The 24,455-nt window shown below is 37.5% G+C and overlaps 1 protein-coding gene across 1 annotated transcript in view; it reads left to right on the top strand.

Moving 5' to 3' along the window:
* The window catches only part of IQCM (IQ motif containing M), a 195,188-nt gene that overhangs the window by 19,445 nt on the left and 151,288 nt on the right, over positions 1-24,455 (top strand). The window contains exons 3-4 of the mRNA XM_073230501.1: positions 6,333-6,415; positions 8,212-8,476. Of these exons, the coding sequence (XP_073086602.1) occupies positions 6,333-6,415; positions 8,212-8,476 (348 nt within the window). The remainder of the gene's footprint in view (positions 1-6,332; positions 6,416-8,211; positions 8,477-24,455) is intronic.

A 24,455-nucleotide genomic window follows, 5' to 3' on the forward strand; every position in this document is an offset into this window, starting at 1 on the left:
TTTCTTTTCCCAAGGAAATGTTAATATTTTAATTTATGTTTTAGGTAAGTCTAATATGACTATTTCATCTTTTTCATGAACTTTTATCATAAACTGTTTGTCATTGCCTATAATGATTGTATTGCTTTTTGGGAATTTAGTAACTCAAAGAATCCAAAGTATGAAGAGATTCTGTTATTTGAAAACCTATTAATTAATTGATTTTTGATAAAACAGACTATAAGAAGACCAGATTCACTTGAATTAATTTAGAAAGTTGAAATTTATCTTTGTGCTAATGAAGAAATGAGTATTTGCTAGTGAAATTAATAACATAAACACTTTTGGGAAAAAGTTTAGCCCTATGATAGTAATACAACAATAACTATAGTAATAGTAATTGCTCACATTTATTGAGAGCTTATTATATGACAGATACTGTGCTAAGGGTCTTGTAACCAAGTCCAATTTAATCTTCACAAGTCTGTGTGAGATACATTATTATTATCTTCATTTGACAAATGAGAAAATGAAGCCTTAAGATGAGAAAATAAGGTTCAGGAGCAAAGTGGAATTCAAGAACAAAATAGTGTTACTCAGGAATGAGAGCCCTTAAAAATCATTCTGTATGCTATAGATATGTATTTGCAAATAAACCAATTCTTAATTGTAGGTTTTTTAACAGAGAAGGACCAGACCATGACAACTTCCTCTTAATTGAAGTTACAATGTGCATTTGAATGTATAAAAGCTCCATGCTTATATACTTACCCTGTTATGAACAAAGAAACAGGAGTCTCAAGTATTAACTGGATGGATTCTTAATGTTAAAGTTGTTTAATTTTTTGTAATTTTAGACTCATTTGTTGAAAATACATACATCTTTGGAAATCATAAAAATAAAAAATACACTGTATTTTTGCCTTTTCTAAGGCATTGAGAAACGAGTTACACTGTGCTACCTTGAGAGAATTTAACTCTTTGGTTCAAGGCTAATTTTTTGTTACTGGAGAAAAGCAGAACAGTTCTGAAGACACTTTAAATGCCAATGAGGGTTTAAGATTGCCAACTTGTAGCCCATGTGCCTTCAGTAGAGTCATTCAGAATCTGTATGAAATTGTGTCTTCTGGTGGTGGCTTCCTTTCTCTGCCTCTTTAGAACAATCCCAGGCTTTGTTCTGTTCAGGAGCCTCCTGGCCTTACTGGCCTCACTGTATCTCAGTGAGTCAGAATCTGCTTGCTGACTCCAGGAAGGCCATTACAATCGCCAGAGTGTACACAAGCCCCTCCACACTTCAGAGGCAACAGGTGGCTGTTGGAGATGGGGAAAATCAGACACATTGGTCAGCAAAGAACCCAGCTAGGAGAAAATGCTACCTTGGAAATTTAACTCTTTTGTCAGAAGTGAAGTTTTAGTTATGAAGGGGAAAATCAGAACAGCTCTATAAGCACATTAAATTATGACAAGGGCACAGGATTGGAAGCCTGACCTGAAGTGTCTGAGTCCATTTGGGCTACTATAATGAAATATCATAATCTGGCTTATAAACACAGAAATTTGTTTCTCACAGTTCTAGAAGCGAGGAAGTTGAAAATCATGGAAAATTTGATGTGTGGTGACGGCCTGCTTCCTCACTGATGGATGTCTCCTTACTCACTGTAGGCTCATTTGGTGGAAGGGGCTGCCTAGGTCTTTGGAGTCTCTTTAGTAAGGACCCTAATCTCAATCATGAGGACTTCACCTTCCTTCATGAATTAATCACCTTCCAAAGGCCTTACCTCCTAATACCACCATACTGGGCATCAGGATTCAGCATATGAATTTTGGGAGGACACATGTTCAGTCTAGCACAAAGTATTGATAAAATGTGAGTATTTCACTAGGGGGGCCAGTCAAACCTCAGAAGAGTCTCCAGTATTCACAAGGAGTGCACAGCTTCAGAAAAAGCAGTAGATATGCAGAAAAAAGCAGGAAGCAACCCAGGAGACCAGTACCAGTATGGGTCCTCAGCATGGCTAACTTTAGAAGGGACTCAGGCCCCCTGTGCGTCAGAGCTTCCCCTGTAAATGAAAACTAGATCTAAGGCCTTGTTTGGAATGAAGAAGTGATGGTTTTTGTAAAGCTACATTTTCAGCAAAAACCAGCGATTTAATTATTTCATATGTTAATAAAATATACTGTTTGTCATGTGTATGACACATGGCAATATTATAATTATAAGGGAAGTTTGATTAGTCAGAATGTTACTGGCCGAGATGCTGTGTTTTCCCAGGATCATGTCTTGGAGGCAACGAAGAATGAAGCCACCAGACAAGAGTATGGAGCAACCAGCAAAGTTTTTAATGAGGGGTGAAAAAGAAAGAAAATTTCCCTTTTATTGGGAGGGGCTCCAAGGAAGGACGCTGGTGGGGCTTCAGTGTCCAGGGTTTATAAGAACAAAAATGGAGTAAACCACGCAAGTGGTTGGGAGTTATTGCTCGGGCCTGTTGCTATGGCCGAGCTAGGATCAAAGGAAAAGAAAAACTTCCTTTTTTCTCAGGCTGAATTTTCCCAGATGTCCAGGCTGAGGCTTCTTGTTAACTAAGAAGCCTTGACCCTAGTTCCCTTCTGCCTGTGACCTACCAGGACCTTGAGCTCTATCTGCCTATGTCTGGGGCCTTGAGTTCTGTCTGCCTGCATCTGACAAACACTTCCCTCAAGAAGAAGGGCATTAAAGGAGGAAAGATTGTCATGGGAAGAGGAAAAAGAGGTCGAGTTGTGGAGTCACAACTCAGAGTAGCTCACTGCCTTTCCCCTAGGAAGTAAGCAGTCTGGTTCGAAGCCCTTTCAAAGTAGATTTCTGACCTTTAGTTGAAACTTGATGAAACAGAATGATTTACATGTGATTTTGTGCTCAGATCTGTACAATGAATATGTATACTTCTCCAGAATTATGTACATGAAATCTTGAAACTTTTTTTATTGGAAAGAAGAAAAAAAATTCCCCAATCAATATCCTTAAAAATATGTAGACAGCCCTGAGTGTGAGGAGATACAGTGGCGAGTGTAGGAGGACAGGGAGATTTGAGTTTGGTAATGGCTTGCAGCATTTTCTGTAGGTAAGAGTGGAAGGAGGGAAGAAGCTAGTGAGCAAGAGGAACTGTTCTTTATAAAACAACTGCAGAGCAACAATTCCAATTCTTATGATGGGAGACCTCAGTAGCTACTTCCTCTCCTAACCCAGTACTTTTAAGGAATGCTAGTGTCTGGTTGTTTCTCTCCTTTATTGCTAAGCTCTCCCCAGGCTTCATTCCTCAGTATGTCTTTGCCCCAAAGGAACATCTGCCTGTGATCCATGAGTCCAGGGAGAAAAGCAATGGGAAATTTTGTGAAGGAATAAGGAGAGTTCCCCCCCGCCCCATATTTTGTTATGAAATTTTCAAACATATAGCAAGATTGAAAGAATTTTAAATCAACACCCATAGGCCTACCACCCAGTTCTTACCCTTCATATATTACTGTATTTGATTTTTCATGTATCCATCCACAATCAACATGCATATCATTAGTCAAAATTCAGTATTTGTTTATAAACTGTCTTCCTTTGATGTAGAATGTACTACAATGAAATGCAGAAATCTTAGATATATATACATTCAATGAGTTTTGATCATTTCATATGCCCCTGTAACTCACTATGTATCAAGATATTGAACATTACCATTATCCCAGAAATTTCCTTCATGTTCCTTCTAGTCAGTGCATGTTCACCAGAAGAATCACTGGTCTGTTTTTTTTCTCCCACATATTAGCTTTGCCCTAGAACTTCATGTAAGTGGAACCATACAGTACATGTTTGTTGTGTAAGGGTGCCTACTTGGCATAGGTTTTTGAGATACATCCATGTTACTGTGTATGTCAGTAGTTTTATTCTTCTTTACTGCTGAGTAGTGTATCATTGTTTGAGTATATCACAGTTTGTTTACTGTTCTCTTGTTGATACACATCTTGGTTGTTTCTAGTGTGGAACTACTATGAATGCAGCTGTTATGAGCATTCTTGTACAGGTCTTTTGTAAATATGTGTTTCATTCTCTTTGGTAAATACCTAGGAGTGGGATTTGTGCATCATAAGATAGGTATATATGAAATTTTATAAGAAATTTCTCTATCTTTTCCAAACTGACGATTCTGTTTTACATTTCCACTAATGACATGTTAGGGTTCCTGTAGCTCCACAGCCTCACCCAAACTGGCTGTTAACAGTGTTTTTTATTTTGGCCATTCTGGTGGGCATGTGGTGGTATTTCTACAGTCTGAATGTTTGTGTCTCCCCCAAATTTGTATGTTGAAATCCTAACCCCCAGAGGTAATGGTATCAGGAGGTGTGGTCTTTGGGAGGTAATTAGGTCATGAACATCGAGCTCTCATGAATGGGATTAGTTCCCTTATGAAAGAGGCCCCTCAGAGCATCCCAGTCCTTTTCACAATGTGAGGACACAGTGGGATGTCTGCGATTAAGAGTGACCATGCTGGCACCCTGATCTTGAACTTCCAGCTTGCAGAACTGTGAGAAATAAATTTCTGTTTATTTATTTATTTACACGTTTTATATGTTATCCAGTGTGTGCTGTTTTATTATAGTAGCTTGAACAAAATGTGATAGTGTATCATTACTATCTTGATTTGTATGAAGATGGAGTTTTTAATTGCTTAAAATTTGAGTGGATGAAGAGAAAGAAAATCTTGGTCCTAAGAATACAAGCATACCCTGGAGATACTGTATGGTTCCAGACCACTGCAATAAAGCAAATATTTCAGTAAAGCGAATCAAGTATATTTTTTGATTTCCCAGTGCATTTAAAAATTACATTTACAGTATACTGTTGTCTATTATATGTGCATAGCATTATGTCCAAAAAAACAATATATATACTTTAAGTAAAAAGTACTTTATTGCTAAAAAATTCCAGTCATTATCTGCTTCAAGTGAATTGTAATATTTTTGCTGGTGGAGGGTTTTGCCTCGAATGTTGATGGTTTCTGATTGATCACGTGGTGGTTGCTGAAGGTCGGGGTGGCTGTGGCAATTTCTTAAAATAAGAGAACAATAAAGTTTGCCACATTGATTGACTCTTATACAAACTATTTCTCTGTAGCATGCAATGCCATTTGATAGCATTTACCCTGGTAGCACTTCTTTCAAATTTGGAGTCAGTCCTCTCAAACCCTGCCACTGCTTTGTAAACTAAGTTTATGCTAAATCCTTTGTTGTCATTGGAACAGTATTTATAGCATCTTCACCAGAAGTGGGTTCCATGTCAAGAAATACTTTTTTAGCTCATCAGTAAGAAGCAACTCGTCATTGCTGAAGTTTTATTATGAGATTGCAGCAATTCAGGCCCATCGTCAGACTCCACTTCTAATTCTAGTTCTCTTGCTGTTTCTACCACATCTTCAATTCCAATGGTCTTAAATCTTCAGTTTGTAAAAAGTGAAGTTATCTGTGAAGTGCAATAAAGTGAAGTGCAATATAATGAGACCTACCTGTACTAAAAGAGGTAGAGTTATAGAAATGGGGAGCACACTGGTCAGATTGAAATGCTAATTCAGATGGTAATACACTTATTTGCACTTTACTGATTCTAGGTTAAGAGGAAGAGACCAAGAAAGACTTAAAATGTCAGAATCAACTAATAATAAAGGAAATATATATAAAAAGGGTATCTTAGATAAGACTAAATAAAAATGATGTATTCTGTGTACATGTTACAGAGTTTTGTACATAGCTCTGGACAAAAAGATAAATTATCAATCAGGAAAATACAAGTGAGAAGAGTTATTAAAATATTACCCATTTCTAGGTATACATATTTTTTTGTTTCACTGCTATTCCTATTTAATAAATCTGTTGAGCTTTATTTTGCAGTTCTAATTTTATCAACAATTTGTAAGATAAATATTCTTGGAGAAATGTATAGCTATTTGAATTAGTCTCAGAAAGCACAGATAGACTTGTTAATAAGTTTTGTGCCCAAATCATGTTGTGTCTTCTACTTAGTAACATTTAAAGAACTAGAACTGAAGGAGATTCCAATTTTATATGTTTTCTTTGGTTCCCTGGATTTTAATAATTTAGGATAATCCACTTTATCACTCTGACCACTTAAGCTGATGTTTTTTAAAGTAAAATATAATGTTAAAGGAACATTATGTTAACTTCTTCTGCATCCACTTATAAAATTAATTTTTTTATAATGTTCTGCAAGATTCATAACTGTCCCCTAAGTATAATTGCATGGTTTTGCCATTTTTGATTAAGAAAGTACATTAACTACATTAAAAATACAAAATGTCACTCTGTTTCTATTTTAGGTCCTATATTAGAGATCACCAAGCAAGATTTTTTTCAAGACGCAAAAACCCTCATTGCCCAGCATTATGAGAGGATAAATGAGGTTAATGCTTTGCATTTATCTAACAGTATATTTTTCAGGGGACTAATAAGTATTTCTGTACACTACAAAGATTGTTTCAAATGATTGCATGAACTCTTACAGATTTTGAGTAAAAAAGACAAAATGAAAGGCTAGCTATAAAAATTGATTTCAGATTGCATTTAAAAATAAAAATTTTCAGCTATATAGATTATTTAATTACATATATTAAACTTGCACATTGATCCAATTTTTAATGTTTTTGTTTGATGAATTATAACAGAAGTACTTGGATTAAATATCTTAAGTAAATATCTCTCTTTGAATATTATTAGATAAGGCAAAAATAAATAGAAAATATACTGTGGTGTGCCTTTTCTAAGCCCCTAGCATGACATGCTTGCTTGTATCTTCTCCCACAAGACTTTGCATTAGAATTGTTTTACCAGTCTAATAGCTCCTTGAGGACAGTGAATGTCTTTTTTTGAAGTCACTTCTCCATCATTGTGCCTGGCTCAATAAATATTTGCTGAATGGCATAGTTTTGGAAGGTGATAAGAAAGAGCAAAAAGGAAAGGGATGGCAAAGAGACGGGGAGAGTCAGCACAGGGTGAAATTTTGGATGAGAGCATCTGTAGAAGAGATGGGAACAGCAGCTTTGGACAAATGAGCCTTTGGGGAGACAGGTTGGGGAAGGGAATCTTAGGATGGTCACTGCATGCCACACTATCCTGTTCCTTTTTTTTAAAGAGAATTTTAGATGAAGAGTTTAAATAATTTTTAGTACTTACTGTCGGGCGGGGGTCGTTATGACTTTTATGTTTCTTTTGAATGGTCCTCTAGGCTGAAACTAGCCATAGGTGATTTTAATCTTATAATCAACTATTAACATGGCTTAACTAGTCTTTTCCTGTAACCAATTAAAATACTTTTAAGTTACATTGATTCCACTAGTGGGCATATGGGATAAAAACTTCACAGTCTTCAGAGTTAGATAGATGTATATAATAGCCTTCAGCTATTTTTAGAATTTTATCTAATAATAACTGCACAACATTCCATCTTTGGTTCCTTGGCAAAACATAACTAGCATGCTAAAACCTCCTTACTGGCATCTTGAGTTGGCAACAATTTGAATTTGTCTAAACCTTTTTTATTTGTGGAGGTGGGTGGAGATTGGGTGGGAGCTATAGCTCTATTTATGAGGCAGAGAATGATTAGACTAGAACAATTATAACTGTTTGGATAATTACCTGTTAGAGACCTGTTACTATATTATTTTTCTATTACTCAAAGTAGTCAAAGCAGTTTAATTGAAATTTCTGAAATATGTACCCAATTACTAATATGCTTTACTTGAGAATCTATCTCCATGTATGAGCAGTTATTTCTGGTTCAACGGAGAAAGAGGTTTGGGGGGGTGTTAGCATTTTATGGACATTTGAAAATTATTCAAGGATTGAATTATTCAAGGTTGAAATATTTTAATTCTTACATGTCTAATATTTATGGACTTTAAAGCTGTATTTGCAAATACCACATTTGAGGAGGAAAATGACTACTTTAAGATTTATATTTTTTTTATGAAGTGGAATCCCTCATGCTTGCTAAGAGCTTTTGGAGAACTACAAAGATAACATCTGCTTTATTTGATTACTGTAATGTGCTTTACAGTAAAGTCTTATGCAGTAATGTACTTTGTACAATGTATTTAGTGGATATAATTTTATTACATTATTAATAAAATTTTTAATGAAATTTTATTATACACTAAATATTACAATTTCATTAAAAAATTTTTTTTGTTTTATTCACAGAATAAAGTTCAAGGTACTTCTGTAAATGTTTTTAAAAATAAACACCAAAAACCAAAATCTGGCAAATTCATACCTTTGGACATTAAAATAAAGGAAACACCTGATGTGGTCCAAAAACTTCAGGCAGCATGCAAAAGTATTTGTTTTCCCAAAGATCTTTCCAAAAGTGAACATTTTGAGGAGCTTCCACGACAAACTTTCAAGGAGCCACACATTTTTCATATGAAAGAAAAATGCAAGGATTCTATAGATCCAATTGTGAAAGGTAAGCTTTTGATGGAGCAAAGAAATTCACAAACTAAGAGGAAAAACTGTATTGCTTTTGGTGTGCTTATCATGGAATTCTCTTGGTCAAGTTAAACTGTACAATGGTTAGCCATGTCTTCCTTGTTCAAGTAAAACCTTACAGTTAGTTAGCCATGTCTTCCAACAGAGTATATTCCTTCTAGCACATACATATATGTATATATACATATTCCTTCTAGGTCAAGTTCTGTTATGTGTGCTGTTACTGATTGGTCAGAGGGTTATAGCCCTGAGTTCTCTTGTTGAGCAGGTTAGTTAGGGCAGGCAAGCTATTTGTGAGTGTATTTTCCCCAAGCCTGAAAAGGACTTTTGAAAGCTGTAGAGTTTTCCTTTAAGATAAATTGTGGTAAAGGTTTATTCTCTAACAGAAACTTGGTAAGTGGGAACCTGGAGGTCTATTTAAGCAAAACGATATTGTTTGCCTGAGGCTGATGGCCTCTTTAAACACATTTTTAGTTATAGTGTTCATAACTTCATAACTTCATTTATGTTTTCCTTGTTTGTAATTGCTTGTTATGTTATTCATTCATTTGATATTTTTTTCGTTCAGTGAGTGACTGCTCTATGCCAGGCACTATGTTAGGAGCTGAAGAAACAAAGATTTAAAGGGGTCAGAGAGTAATGGTGGGGATAGACACCTGGGTAATTTCTGATCATACAGTGTGGCACTTGCCATAATAGAGGTAAGTACAAAGCATTATGGAAACACTGAGGCATAACCAGCCAAGTGCCGGAACGAAAATTTCTCAGAAGAGACTTCATTAGCAATGGGTTTTAAGAGAAGTTTGTTAAATGTAGGGTGGGAACCAGAGAGGCCATTTGAGTAGCTGGAGGCAAATATTAAAGCACTAAAGGATGAAACCATGTGTTGTGTTTTGGGAAAGGAGGCATGTGGTAAGAAACAAAGTTGGGAAGATGGATGAGTCTAGATATTGAAGAGAATATGATAGCAGTCCTAGGATTTGGACCTATGTGAAATGGAAAGCCAATGATGATTTTAAAGCAGGGTGTGAGGAAGGGTGATGTTTGATGAGAACTTTCTGGTAGATAAATAAAACTGGCAGTAGAGACTGTGGAGAGAATGATGGCAAGAGAGGTAAGTGAAGAGACTACCCAAGAAAGGAAGTCCATGTGAGGGATGGCAGGGGCCTCAATTAGGGCAGTAGTGAGGCATGAAGCATGAAGGAAGGATGTTACAGCAGCATTTATGTAGGGGTGGTTTGCAGAACACTAGTCCTGAGTGATTTACCTCGACAAAAAGTGTTCTTAGGTAAGATAAGTTTGAAAAAATGCTTTCACTTCTTGGAGATTAAAATTGAACATATTGAAAGCTCTGAGAAATACTGCAGAATACACAAAAATTTATTGCTGTTTACCTGGCTATCACCAGTTCATTTGATCAAAGAATTCCTGAAGAAAGATAATGAGGTTGGTTTCCAGACTGGAAAACTGGGCAGACAGACAATAAGTTGAGGTCAAAATTAGAGGGAGAAGCAGATTTTGGACAGGTGGAGAAAGGCTTGGGAAAGATAATAAATTCAGTTTTAGATCTGGTAAGTAAACATGCCTATGGAGGTAACCATTCGTAAGTGGAAATGGAGATCTGGCACTTTAGAGAGAGAGAGGTGAGGACTGAAGATAAATGTTGGAGGCCACTGACATACTGAAATTGTGGGGTTCATGCATTTGTTCAAGCAACATTTATTTACTATTTGAGATATACAAGACAGAAGATATGCTCCTTGCCCTGAAGAAGTTCAAATTTGATATGTGTAATTTGTCTGTGGTTGGACAAAGGAGGGTAAGAAGACAATTACTATATAGTGTGACCAATACTGTAATACAAACAAGCTTTGAAATCAATAGGAAGGACACCTAATCCAGATTTAGGAGTCAAGAGTTGATTCCTAGGAGGCTTAAAGTCTTTGGTAAATTTTGAAGGATGAATAAGTATTAACTCAGAAAGGAGAAAAGGCCTATCTAGTCAGAGGGCCTAGCATCTACATGATAATGGATATCCAAGAAAGTGGTTATGCTGTATTTGAGGGTACTAAAATGACTTTATGTAACTGAAACACTAGGATTGGGAAGTAATTAGAGATGAGACTAGATGTTGAAGAACATTGAATTTAACCTAAAAGTAATAGAAACAAGAAAAGCAATGTTTTACAGAAAAGTTGCAGAGATCACATTTGCATTTGAGAACATTTATTGGCAGCAGAGATGAGGTGTGTTAAATTTTGGAAGCAATGCCGACCAGTGAGAAGACAGTAAATCATGAGAAAGAATGACTTGAATTAAGGGAATGGCATGGGGATAAAGCAGGGAGAGATTTTAGAGATGTTTGAGAAGCAGAGTTATCTAGATTTGGTCAGCAGTTAGAGCATTAAAACATAGAGAAGAGCTGTGGTATTTGTTGGTCTGGTTCATATGAGTAGCAGCAAGGAAACAGATACAGCAAATGAAAGGATTGGCAGTGCATCTTACGTAATGGTAAAACTGCCACCAGTAATACATTCAAATCTAGACCACGTACTTACTGAACTTTGCAGCTTTAGATGAAGAAATCGGGAAAAGGCATTACTGAAATATGTTGGTGGTTTTGGCTGTCTTTAGGAAGTTATAACAGAGATGAACTTAGAAAAGTATTGGCTGGTTTGCAAGCAGAAATGAAAGAGTATAGAGAGATAGCAGGTTTTTGGGTCCTTGTTTTCAACAATGTCTACTAAGACTTATTTTTGCAGATAAACCAAAGACACTTACCATGCAGTTGAGAGACTAGGGCAAGAGGTAAGGAAGTGAAGATACAAAGGAGATTTTAAACTATGTACAAAACCAAAAAACAGTGCCTAAGATAGACTCTTAGGCACTGAGAGGTGACTGGTGGTTACCATGGGGGATGGTTGGAGTGTGTGGGTGAAATAGGTGAAGGGGATAAAGAGGCACAAAATCTCAATCATAATATAAATTAGTCATATGGATGAAAGTACAACATAGAGAACATAGTAGTTCTGTAACATCTTTCTCTGTTGACAGTAACTATACTAGTTGGGGTGAGCATTTATAAGGTATATAACTGTCAAATGTTGTGTACTTGAAACCACTATAATACTGTATATCAACTATACTTCAATAAAAATTATATATAAAAATAAAACTATGTAAAAAAGGACTTTGAATGTGGTTTGTGGCATGTAGAATTAATTGAAGGAAAATAGATTTAAAAATCTACCAAATATTTTCAACAATTCATTGCCAAAGAAACCATGAACCTTGATTTAATTGAACATTTTCAAGTAAAATAATCTGGCTTTATCTGGAAATGGACCACAAAGGCTGTACAGTCCCTGATGAGGGTAACAGCAAGATGTGGTCAAGTAGCAAGGGAAGAACTCCCCAGAGTGGGTAAGGGGGCCACTAAAACAAAATGAAACATGGGAGTGTCTCCCAGAACAGAATCACTGTCTGCTCAAAGAACCTCCCCACCTCTGGGTTAGGGGGCTTCTCAGTGACTCCCCACAAGCATGCTGTAACTTTGGTTTAGTGATTGCTATGTGTCTTCTCTTTTACCCTTTCACAAGTGGAGTGTTTGCTGAGGTTATCCTATTCAACTGTTCCACTGCTGGATGTTGTGTGCTTTTGGGGGAAAGTGGAAATACTTTTGGTATTGGTATGAGTGATGACTGGACCGGAAGAAGCCCCATCTGGCCCTGATGGAGTCTATAGACAGACAGGGATCCTGGATGTGGTGCCTTGCGCCTTAGGGGAAGTTTGGGTTGCCTCCTTGGGGAGAAGGAAGAGTATGTTTTGTCAGGAAGTAAGAATGGATATTTGCTGTTCAAAAGGGCAGACTGCCTAGATGCTCACCAATATTATTATATCCTTTTCTTCCTGGATACTTGGTTAAAAGCCATTCCTCATGTCCCTTGCAATTAGATGGAGCTATGTGACTAAGATCTGGCTTCATAGGTTATAGCTTCAAGTGATACACATCCATAAAAATGCCTTATGTTCCCCTCCCAACATTTTCAAATACGAGGACTCTTTTTCTATCCTCTAAAAACAATTGCTGTTCCACTCATAAGAGGGTGCTAAAGGTGCTTTTAATATCTGCTGATTGTAAAACTTCTGTTCAGATGTTCAGTAAATATACACAACTATGTATGGGAAATACAAGAGTGAGAAAAAATGATTATGATTTGCTGCCTAGTGGAACTTGGAGTCCAGCTGGAGAAACAGATATCAATTAAATAATCACTTATATAAAATAATCACTTATATAAAGATCGAGCGTATATGACAAATGAACTGGACTTGGGTGGGGTGGGGCTAGTGGTAGGGCTGGCAAAGGCCTCCTGGAGGAAATGACATTTGAGCTAAGATATGAGAGATGAGGAGGAATTACTCAGAGAAGGAGTAATTCCTGCTTGGAATTCTAGGCCGTGAGAAAATCATTTGCAATGGCCCATGTGAGGGAAGCACAGAAGTACTTGCAAAGAAGTGCAAAAAGAACTAATGCGGCTACAGCTCTGAGAAGGAGCTGGAGAAGGTTGGTTAAGCTGTGGCTGTCTGAAAAGCAGAAACTGGTCATCAGTGGTGTGCTAGCAAATGTTTAACAACTGGGTCTGTGGGAGGAGGGAGGAAGCCTGATTTATAGCTTTAGCTGGCTTCTATGGTGTACGTACTCTAAGGTAGCCAATTTCAAGCTACCAGTGTGACATACTGATGATGGGAGTTGGGAAGAGATAAACACAATCTGTAGTCCTGAGCCTTGTGGCAAAAACCTTTCATACACCACTTGAAATCCTCTCTGCCTCACTTATTCCAGCCACTGCTGTAGTGACTTCTAATTTTGTAGGGGTTCATATACCAGGCTTCCCTGACTCCTTTTTGGTTGGAATGGGCTCAGCACTGACACATAAGCCATGAGGAAGGAAGAATGAGAACCAGTGAATGAATGTGTCCCCTCTTCTTCCCCCAGAACCTCAGGAGGGTCTCAAGTTACTTCTGTAAAGCTTCTCAGAAGGTCCCAAACAGTTGAGCAACCAGTTTCTTGTAGTGATGGTCAACTCAAAAAGGATTCTTACATTAGTTCTCCCTTCTTCCTTACTTTACTTCCTAATTATTCATTCCTGTTCTCTAAGCTTGCTTCCTTAAAATACTCCCTTAAAAATATTTTGATGGTGAGTTGTCAGTACTTGCTGAAAAGACTGGGTGTGGAATGTGAGGGCAAGGAAGACTCTTAGGCTTTAGACTTGATGACCTGGAAGGTAAGAATTGCCACTTTCTGAGATGGGGAAAAGAGGTACAGTTTTTGAATGAGCAAAAACCCAGAGCTGAGATTTGGACACATTGTGTTTGAGGAGCCTGTTACACATACAAATGAAAATGTGAACTAGGTAGTCTATAAGTGTGGGCTCATAGGAGAGGGTGGCATTGTTAATGTATGGATCAGTATTGTCCAGTAGAAATCTAATATGAGCCACAAATGTTGTAATTGAAAATTTTCTCGTAAAAAGGAACAGCTAGAAGTAATATTAAAGATAGATTTATTTACCTTAAATATCCAAAATATTATCATTTTAAGATTTAGTCAATATAAAAATTATTAATGAGATATATTACATTTTTTCACACTAGGTCTCCAAAATCCAGTATTACAGGAATCAGTCTAACCATATTTTCAAGTGCTCAGTAGCTACAGTTGGCAAATAGCTAATGTATAGGACACCAAGGTATAGGTTTTATTTGTAGTCATAGATGTAGATATGATCATCTAAGAAGTAAATGTAGGTGGAGAAAAAAAAATCCAAGAACTAAATAAACCCTGCAGGTTTCTATCATTTAGAGGGCATGAAGAGGAGCACCTAACAAAGGAAGTGGGAAATGAACAGGTAGAAGGGAAATCAGGAGAGTGTGAAATATGCTCCTCCTGGGTCAGCTGAGGGGGAGGACTGCCTTGGACAGGAGCAAGGAAAGTGCATCCATGGTTTTGGGAGGAAGGCAGGGGCGTGGACACGGACACAGGCCGATTGGTAGGTTGGGGTGAGGGGGTGCTCCTACTTTTTCAGTGAAATTAGAAGTGAGGTCTTTACCTGAGGAGATGGGGTGGGAAGTACTGGAGTTTTGAGGAGTAAGGAGAGGGTGTGTAATCATCATCTTGTAAAGTGTGAATGTGTATGGACTGTGAAAATCCTCCTCCCCATTTTTAGGAAAAAAGAGAAATGGTTGGGAAGTGTCAGTAAGGATCAAGGAGGAAATTCAGTTCATCTCTAGCCCTAGAGTATGGGAAGGGTAGAAGAAAGGAATAGTTGCCCTTGAGAGAGCTGCTGGAGAGGCTGTGTCCTTAGGATTTAAGGGTTGTTAGAACACGAAGATGGGGGAATATATGGAGTGCACAGGTGGATATCAGTTTAGCTGCTAAAAGATCTGGGGCTTCTTAGGGCACAGTGAAGAGTTTGGGGAGGTGATTCAAGGAAGGATGAGACCTTGAGGGTCTATGGAGATTAAGGTAAATAGCAAAGAGAGCGAGAAGGCTAGTTCTGAGGGTCTCTTAGAGAAAGCAGGGATTGTTCTAAGGGACTAAAAAGATAGTTTTCTTTTTTGGAACATTCTCTTTAGCACTTTGTAATCACAAGGCCCAGGATGTAGGGAGAGGTAGATAAGAGAACGGAGTGAAGGTTTTAACAACATTACGAGAAGGACAGCGGTCCTCCTGCAAATCCTTTCTTAGGCTCTGCTGAAGTCAGAGATATTTCACTATGAGCTTTAGCATGTATCCCACCAGACAGCTGTGAAGTACTGATTTTACAGTTTATATTTGAATTAAAATTGGAATTCATTTCTCAAAGTTCTTATCTCAAAAAAGTATATATTAAGTCTGTAACTTGGATCTATTTTTCAAACATGCTCCCAATATTCACTTCAGTGTGAATGGAAGCATGATCTAAGATATCAGTGGCATTAATTCCAGAATTTGATTAAAGTTTATGAGATTAGAAAGAAAAGTGAGTCCTACGTGTGTATGTACCCTTTGCTCATGCTGCACTGACAAATTGATTGTGTTATTTTCCATAAGCTGAACTTCTTATGTTAGAACATGCCGAACATTCCTTGAATTTGATCCAAGAATATGAACTTTAAAAATACAGGTAACACTTATAATGTCAAATATCTTTAGTAAATGTGTTCTTTGTGCTTACGTATAATACATGCCCATATTTCTCTTAATAGAGCAAAATCAGAAAAATATGAAATGATTTCCTCTTCAAGTATATAGGTTTCTGCAATGCTGCTTTACCAGCTTCTTTGTTATGCTGCCAACAATTTACGGATCTTGATAATTAGAAATCACATGTCAAAATCAGTTTTTGTAATGTGTATTAAATATTAGTTTATAGTTATTAAAATACATGGTATTCATCTACTTTTGTATTCACTTGGATCAAAAAACATTTAGGTCTAATTTTGAGTTATTTAAATTTGCAGACAGATTTTAATTAAACTCAATGTTATTTCATGATGTTTATGTCAAATAAATGCATTTAGGGTTGATATTGGTTTGTTTCTTAACCAGTTTGAAAAGGAGTTGACTGTGTGTGTGTGTGTGTGTGTGTATTCTTTCATCTCCAAATCACACATCTTTTCCTTTCTATATAGAATGAAGGCATAATAAATTTTAATAATGCTTTAAAATAACTATGTGGCTAGAAAGCACTAAAGAAACCTATCAGGAAAAATGATTTGTGTTTTGTTTATTTTATTTTTTTGCCCACAGTGGTGACAACTTACCAAACAGCTTTTGGATCAGCAATATTTATAACCCTCGTTTATATTTTACTGATTTTAAGTAAACATATGATATTAGTAAACATAGTAAAACTGTTATTTACTCACTTCCCAAAATTATTTGGAAGAATTTAAGACCATGTTCCTTAGCAATTTATAACAAACATGGAAATTAGAAATTTTTTTTTAATGAGGTGGAAAATTATTTTGACTTTGGTATTACAAAATAATTTGATTTTTGAAGCATTGGAACTTAAAACATACTAATTTTTCTCCATGTATAAAAAATAGACTCTAATTGAGGAACTTGTAAATGAAGGAATAAATTTGGGATAATGTCCTTAATGTTTATTATACAGAGAATTTTGCAACTGCTTCTCTTAGCTTCTTTGGGATTTAGATTGTTATGTTTCTTTTCATTGCCTGTCAGAAATTTTCTTCTGTTTGCCTATGCTCTTGAAGAAGGAACCTAAGCAGAATTCCTAAAATCAGCAAATGAATGGAATTATGTACCTTATTGACAAATGTCTTGAATACAGTCCTATTTTCTTTATGCTTTTTTCTCTTTTTGGGCTGACCTGGTAAGCTCTGAAATAGAAAAATAGAGGATGGAGACTCAAAGTAAAAGAGGAGATTCATTGCTTCTGTAGTAACATGATTTACTACATTGAATTAACCACAAAGTTCATTAACTGTTGTTAAATCTATAGAGTCTTGAATGTGAAAATTATTAAAACATTATAAAGGATTTAGAGACCATTGAAAAGAATTCTTCTTGACACCTGTCTTCTACTAACTCTTATCAGCCCAGAGGACAACTTAGGGAATAACAGAAATCTTAGGATAGAGTAGTGACTTGCAGAGTTTTTGACTAAGTACACCTGTCCCATGTTTTGCATTTGACAAGGAAACCAGGCAGAGAAGAGTTAAGAGATTAGTGAAATATTTTACAGTGAGCTAGAGTCCTTCCTATGCCATTTGTACATAAGCTTTATGTCCAAGAAACTTATACCAACGTCTCTGAGGAAGTGAAACGAGAGCAGTTGCTTCCTAGAAATGGTTTCCTGTTTAAGCGAAAACCTTCTTCCATGGACATTCATTGTTTTTAGCCTCTTAGTATCCTTTAACCTGACTTGGGAAACAGCACTCTCATCTGACTTAGGAGAAACACTCCTTCCACTTTGAGTCTGCACAGTTTGGGGAGGGCTGTCACTCCACCTTCTAGCTTCAGGGTTGGCATCTGAGTGAGCATAACCAATGAAAAGAGCTTATTCTCCTGGCCACAGTGAAGAGTGGAGGGATGGGACTTCACCCAACAAGGCCGATGTGAGCTGGGAGGTTCCAGAGAACACAACAAAGAGTCCAGAATAAAGTCAGCATGGAAGAGTGAGCTGAATGATACAGAGAAATCAAGTCCTGATGATGTGTTTAAGCCTCTGATCCAAGCTTTGTTGAAGACAAACTATCTGGACTTTCCAGTTTATGTAAATCTGTGAATTCTTCTCTTTTGTGAAGACAAGGAAGGTGTAGTGACTCGGAACATGTGAGTCGAACTCCCTAGTTTTAAGTCTCAGCTTTTTCATTCACTAGTTTCTTCTATTTAGTTTTGTTTTCATTGGTAGTCTGATGGAAACACCTTCCTTATCCAGTCACTGCAGGAAAATTTCACTTACGATAGGTGTAGTAGGCTGAGTAATGGCACCCAAAGATAGCAGATCCTAATTCCTAAAGCCTATAAATATTACCTTATTTGGAAAAAAAAGGGTCTTGCAGATGTGATTAGGTTAAGGATCTTGAGCTAAGGAGATTATTCCAGTGGACCCTATACACTAGCATCTTCCTAAGAGAAAGCCAGAGGGGGATTACAGACCCACAGAAGGGAAGATGGAGCCCCAGAGGCAGGACTGGAATCTTGTGTCTCCAGACCAAGGATCGCTGGCAGCCACCAGAAGCTGGAAGAGGTAAAGAATGGATTTGCTGTACAGCCTCTGAAAGAGTACAGCCCTGCGGACATCTTAGTTTTGGACTTCTGGCCTCCCAAACTGAGAGAGAATAAATTTCTGTTGTTTTAAGCCACCAAGTGTTTGGTAATTTGTTGTGATGGGCATGAAAATAATACAGTGTGCTTCCAAAAGTAAGTTTCAATTCCAGACATGATTTTAAAACATAGCTGTTATAATGAGTGCAGAAATGTGACCAATGGGTTAACTGGTTCAACTTTCATTTCCTCATTCATGTATTTATTCAGCAGCTATTAAGCTCCTACTTGAACCTGGTGTATTGTGTACCCTCATTGGAATTTTCAGTTTAGCAGAAAATTACTTTTCTTCTCTCTCTTAAAAAATATGGATACTGTAAATATATATATAACCTGGGGGCACCCAGGTTATAAGTGACACTGCCTTTTTCCCTTCTGAGTTTGGGACCAACTGAATTGAGAAATAAGATGCAGGAATTGAACAAAGAATTTTTAAATGTTCATTTTGGTACAGAGAAAGCTGATGAGGGAATATGGCTCTGGATAAGTAGCCTTGTGGCTTATTAATCCTCTCTCACAATTAAACTCACCCTCTCCGGTGTAGGCAGAATTTGCCAGCAGCTGCGCTTCTACTCTTGCTGGCTGCACGCAGCAGCGAGCGCCCTCTAATGAAAGCTTGTAGTGCTGGGGAGAACATGCTTGCTTGTTCATCCTGACAGGCTGGAGAAACGCCACAAGGACTAAACCCAGCCTGAGTCTCCCAATCAGAGTGAGGACGCAGGGTGGGGTAAGACAGATCTTTTATTCTCAGGAACCAAAGCTGTGAACCTTCCTGTCCAGCCATACCTTCTCTCTCTCATATTCCTGAACTAAGAAAAGTATAAATATATGTGTCCTCCCCAGTGATGCAAATTCCTATCATCAGAGGCCACCATGTTACCAATTACTTGCAGGATTTGCCTGTAGTCTGAGGTTTACATACCTTTGGAGGGTTTGGGAAAAGAAACTGCCATTGATGGAGTATAAAGGTAATGAAATCTTTTCCTGAGTGGCATGTGGTTTCTTTCCTCAGCCATGTAACATGAGCAATGCTAGGCACTTTGGGCCATTAAAAAAAAATATAAGCCACGGGACACTTCATTCCTTTCAGTTGACATATATAGCTAAGGGACCCATAATTCTGTCCTACTATGTGGAAGTTGGTCAGCCCCAACTACGAAAATTTGTATGAATTTAACCTTTTTCAGGTACAAATCCGATCATTACATGCTAACTAATCAAGTAAAGTTAACTTTAAACATTTGAAGCTGAACTCAAGGTCTTGTCTTTTTTGAGAGAATGCCTTTTTGAGGTTGATATCTATATAAAAAAAATAAGCAGAGGCCAACTTAACTGACTTTTCACTAATTTTGAAATAGTTTTTTTCATTGACTTCCATATAAGCTAAAGAATGTTGTTGAAATAGTAATCCTATTTCTAGCAAGAGAAGGTCTTTTGTCGTTTTGAACCTGCATTATTAATGTATTTCCCTAAATTGTTCCCCTGCCTCTGGTCTAAACCTGACTTAATCTTTAAAGTTATGCAAGGTGACTTTTGTAAAATGCAAATCCTATGCTGTCTTTTTTCTAAAATTCCTCAGTGTTTCCCTAGGGCTTATAAGATAAAGGAGGTAAAGTTATGTGTTTTATGCATCCCAGGGAAGAATATTACAGTTTTTTGGATCAACCATGATAGAAGAATGAATTATTTTTCTATTTGTTTTATGGAAAATATGGAATTTTTTGTCACACACAAACAGTATTTGGCCAAAAAAGTAGGAAAAAAGTATTATAGAGGTGCATCTGATAGTTAACAAAAATATTGTTGTATTTCTGGATTTTGTAATGTGATTACTTGTAAGTTTTTTAGAATTTGTTATTTGTTGTGATAATCTTCTCTAGTTCTAAATATTCATTTTGTATTTATGTTTTTATACACACTTCCTTTAATATGGCCCCACAGGTTTTATAAATTTTAGTCCCCCAAATATCTAGATTTACTACTGTTGGAGAAACAGAGTTAGAAGCAGGAAAATTGGAGTCTACTGCTGTAACAGAAATAGTGAGATGTTGACTTATATCAGGGTGATGGTAAGTATTTAGGTTGCAGGTTTGTTTTGAAGGTAGAACCTTTAGTAAGATTTGCTGATCAATTGGTTATCGGATGTTACTGGAGAGAAAAAGAGACAGAGATGTCCATTTTAACAGCAAGTCCCATTGAAGGTTCTACCTTCAAAACAATCTAAAACCTAAGGGCTTTGGCCCTAAGTTGTTGAGGATGGAGTTGCCATTTACCAAGATGGAGAAGTCTAGGGAAAGGACAGGTTTGATTTTTATGACCAGGAGCTCAGCTTTAGTCATATAAATTTTGAGATGTGTTAGACATCTTGGTGGAGATACTGAATAGAAAGTTGGTATCTGGATTTGTAGTTCATGGCTGAGGACTAGATTTAGATATAACTCTGGCCTATCTCAATTTATAGGTAGTATTTATTGCCTGGAGGCGTATGATATGGCCATAGGAGTGAGTTAGAGAAGTCCAAGAACTAAGCCATGGAGTACTTAGAGGCCAGAAAAATGAGCAATACATTGCAAAGATGAGTGAGAAAGGAGCAGAAGTGAAGAAGGAAAAAGAAAACCCCAGACAGGAGACTGAGATGTGCTGCAAACTGAGTGAAGAGGGTGTTTTAAAGGGGAGGGAGAAATTGGTAAAGTATCAAAATATGCTTAGAGATCAGATGAGATGACTGAAAATTAACTTTGGATTTAACAATGTGGAGGTCAGTGATAACCTCAACACCTGCTCTTTTAGTAGAATGTTCAATTTGAAAGTGAATGGATGCAGAAAAATTAGACAACACATGTGAGAACTAGTTTAAGGAGTTATAAAGGAAAACACAGAAACTGAGTCTCTGTTGAGGTAGGTGAGATCAAGAGAGAGTAGTTTTTGTTTGTTTTAAAATGGGAGAAATGACATTTCTGATCAGAACAATCAAGAGGAGAGAGAAAAGTCACAGAAAAAGGAAGAAAAAGGGAGACTTGCCAGAGCAATGTCCTTCAAAGGGTTGGAGTGGATGAAAGCTGTTGACAAGTAGGAGGGGTTCGCCTTACATTGGAACGTGGATGATTTTCCCCAGCAGTAAGGAGAGGGCACACAGGGTCTGTGGACACACAGATGGTCAGGAGGGTAGCTTTGGCAGTCCCTTTTGGTTGCTTGTAGTCTCTCAGTGAAATTGAAAGCAAGGATATCAGCAGAATGTAAGGTCAGGGGGAAATGTTGGAGGTTTGAAGAGAGAACAGAAAATACAAAATAGGGGGGTGAATGGACTAAGGAGTGTACTATGATTACTGAGTAACATTAGGTCTGCAGGGGTTCATGTTAATGAATGTGGAATGAGACCAATCATGTATTTGTTTTCTCCCATCACATCAATCATTCAGAGTTGAAATACTACAGGATGGGCAGAAATTTAGATTCAGCAAAGGGTTTGTTTTCTCAAATGAACATGACAGAAATGAAGGTGGGGCCATGGAGTTGAGAGTCTGTGAGAGAGCGATCATAAGGATTGGCTTTGGAACTTAAGTTGGTGAGACATGAAGGTGGCAAGGGAGAGTGAAAGGGCACTAGTATTAATGAATTGCAGGTCTTGGTAGGCGTCAAAAATTGTTGGTGATGGGGAATAACCTGAAAAAAATAGAAGTTGGTGATTAGAGCGTAGGAGGCTTCCAAGTGAGCTCATTAAGTAGCCGTGATTGGTCGTGAAGAGGACCAGGGTGTGAACATGAACAGGAATGGTGCCTTGAGGGTAGACAGTAGATTCTTTCAGCTTTTTATAATTCATACTACAGCCTGACAGATATTCAGTAAATGTTTCTGAATAATTGAGAGAAAAAGTTGACTATCAGAATAGAAGGAGTTGGATGAAAGAAGGTCACTCTGGGTCTGACTTAAATTAGCAACTGCATTTGTCCTCCTGTGTTGTGAGGTGCATAGGATGAAGACCCCCTCAGGCTAGGTCAACTAAAGGGAGCTTACTCTGAGTTTCAGACCTTGTTAAATGCAAAGAATGGAAACAGAAAATGCAGCAGGGCCCCATAAGTACTGAAAACCCACCAGGAACTGAAGCTGCTCTCTCAGTCTTTCAAGGACCTCTTGGTCTCATCCTACGCCCGCCCCCCTTTCATCCCCCTTTCACCCTGGTGGCACGTCTTTCCTCTCTTTTCCTCAGAGATAAGTTTCTTCTCCTTCTCATCTTACACACAGACCAACATGCTCACATCAAGTCCCAGTGAACTTTGACTTCATTACACACATCTAAGTCATTACCGTAATGCTCTTATTTCTGGGAGAGGGATATGATGGGTGTAGGTTGGGTTAGGTACCTCTGTGGCCTTTAAGGGCCAATCTCTCAATAGAGTGTGTAGATGAGAGTGGTTTGCGGGAGGGAGGCTGCATGGGACAGGCAGACCCAAACCAATGATCTTTTTGTGAGGGTGGAGTAGAAAAAAATGACCTACTGTATTGAGCAAAACTACTCTTGCATTTATAGGAACATAAGTTTTAGCCTCTATGGTTTTATCTTTTGTTTTAGTAGAAGTTCAGTAAAATATAATCTTATTATCACCTAATTAATATTGTTTATCTTGCTAGTTACCATTACTATTAGCAAGCCTAGGACAGTCAATATCTTTATAAATGTCTTTCCATTTCTTCACATGAGGACACTTATTTGTACCCTGACCTAGTCAGTTAATTTGTACTGAGCATACCAGGTCAAATTATTTTTTTCAGGCCAAACATTCAAATATTAAAAAAATGAAGAACCCCCTTTCATAGCTCTCTACTGCAGAGGTACTAATTAAGCAGGCAGTGAATGATAGATTGGGCAATAGCTTTGTGAAACATCAACAGTCTTCTGAGATGAGTGGATGATGTTCTTATTACCATTTTAAAGGGGATATTAGGTACTACTCCTGTTTGTAACTCCAAGAACATTTCCCTTCAGATTGGTTTGCCTGTGTACTAATCTGTATTCCCTGCCAGAAAGTGAACCTTTAGAGAGTAGGGGATCATATATAACTTACTTGCATTTGCACCGCCAGTGTCTAAATAGCAGAATGATGCACTCATTTAGAACCTGAAAGCTATTCTATGATTGTTTGTTAATGAAGGGTGTGAGTGTGTGTGTGTAAATTACTAATCAGGTTTAAGCAAGGCTGGTGTTTTTCAAACTATCCCATGACCATTGAGTGGATACTTCTGTTATAAGCTGCTGATCCCTGTGTTTACACCTTAAGATCTGCAGTGTGTGTGTGTGTGTGTGTGTGTGTGTGTGTGTGTGTGTGTTTGAAGAAGTGTGGCAGTTACTGTACAGAAAAAATAAAGAGATCTATCCTAATCATATCCCATGTAAACCAGCTGTCGCCTGAGCTATTCAGTGCCCAAGGCAGTTACTCATTTCTCTGGCCTATATAGATACTTGCAAAATGATTCTGTCACAGCTTGTGTGTTCTGGCATTCCCTCTGAACACTGGGAAACTTGGAGCCAAGGATCTATTAGGCCCTGCAGTGAGGAATGTGTGACATTGATCATGCCCTCTCGAGCTGGCACTGCTCTAAGGCAGTTCAGGACCGTGGGAACAAGCCTGCTGCCCAATCCATCTGGTTTTGGTCCCATTGCACTTAATGAACAAAGTATTATTTTAGAGAAATATTATTTATTTATTTTTAACTTCAAGAAATCCAGTGAGTACTCTGACTATACTTAGGATAGATCCCAAAATTGTTAAATGTAGTTATTGTATAAACACATAAAGACATAGCATGTCTTATCATCACATGTTGAACTGATGCTAAATAGTACTTCCAGTGTGCTTGAGTTGATGGCAATTTCTACTTAAGTTCTTGGTTTCCAGCTACCCTAAATCACAGGCCTTTACGTAGCACTCAAAAATAGATTGAGATACATGGTTGTAGCTCTGCAAATAAATGACCTTTGCTTTTTCTTTCTCAGTGAAAGTTGGGACATCTCTTTGTAGCACCACAAGCTGATTTTTGGTTTTAAAAAACTGAAAATGCTCTCATTGTTCTTTTAGAAGCCAATTAATGGAGAATTGGACAGAGGAGCTAAAAA

The sequence above is a fragment of the Manis javanica genome, chromosome 3, assembly GCF_040802235.1.
Source record: "Manis javanica isolate MJ-LG chromosome 3, MJ_LKY, whole genome shotgun sequence".
In the NCBI taxonomy this organism is placed as follows: Eukaryota; Metazoa; Chordata; class Mammalia; order Pholidota; family Manidae; genus Manis; species Manis javanica.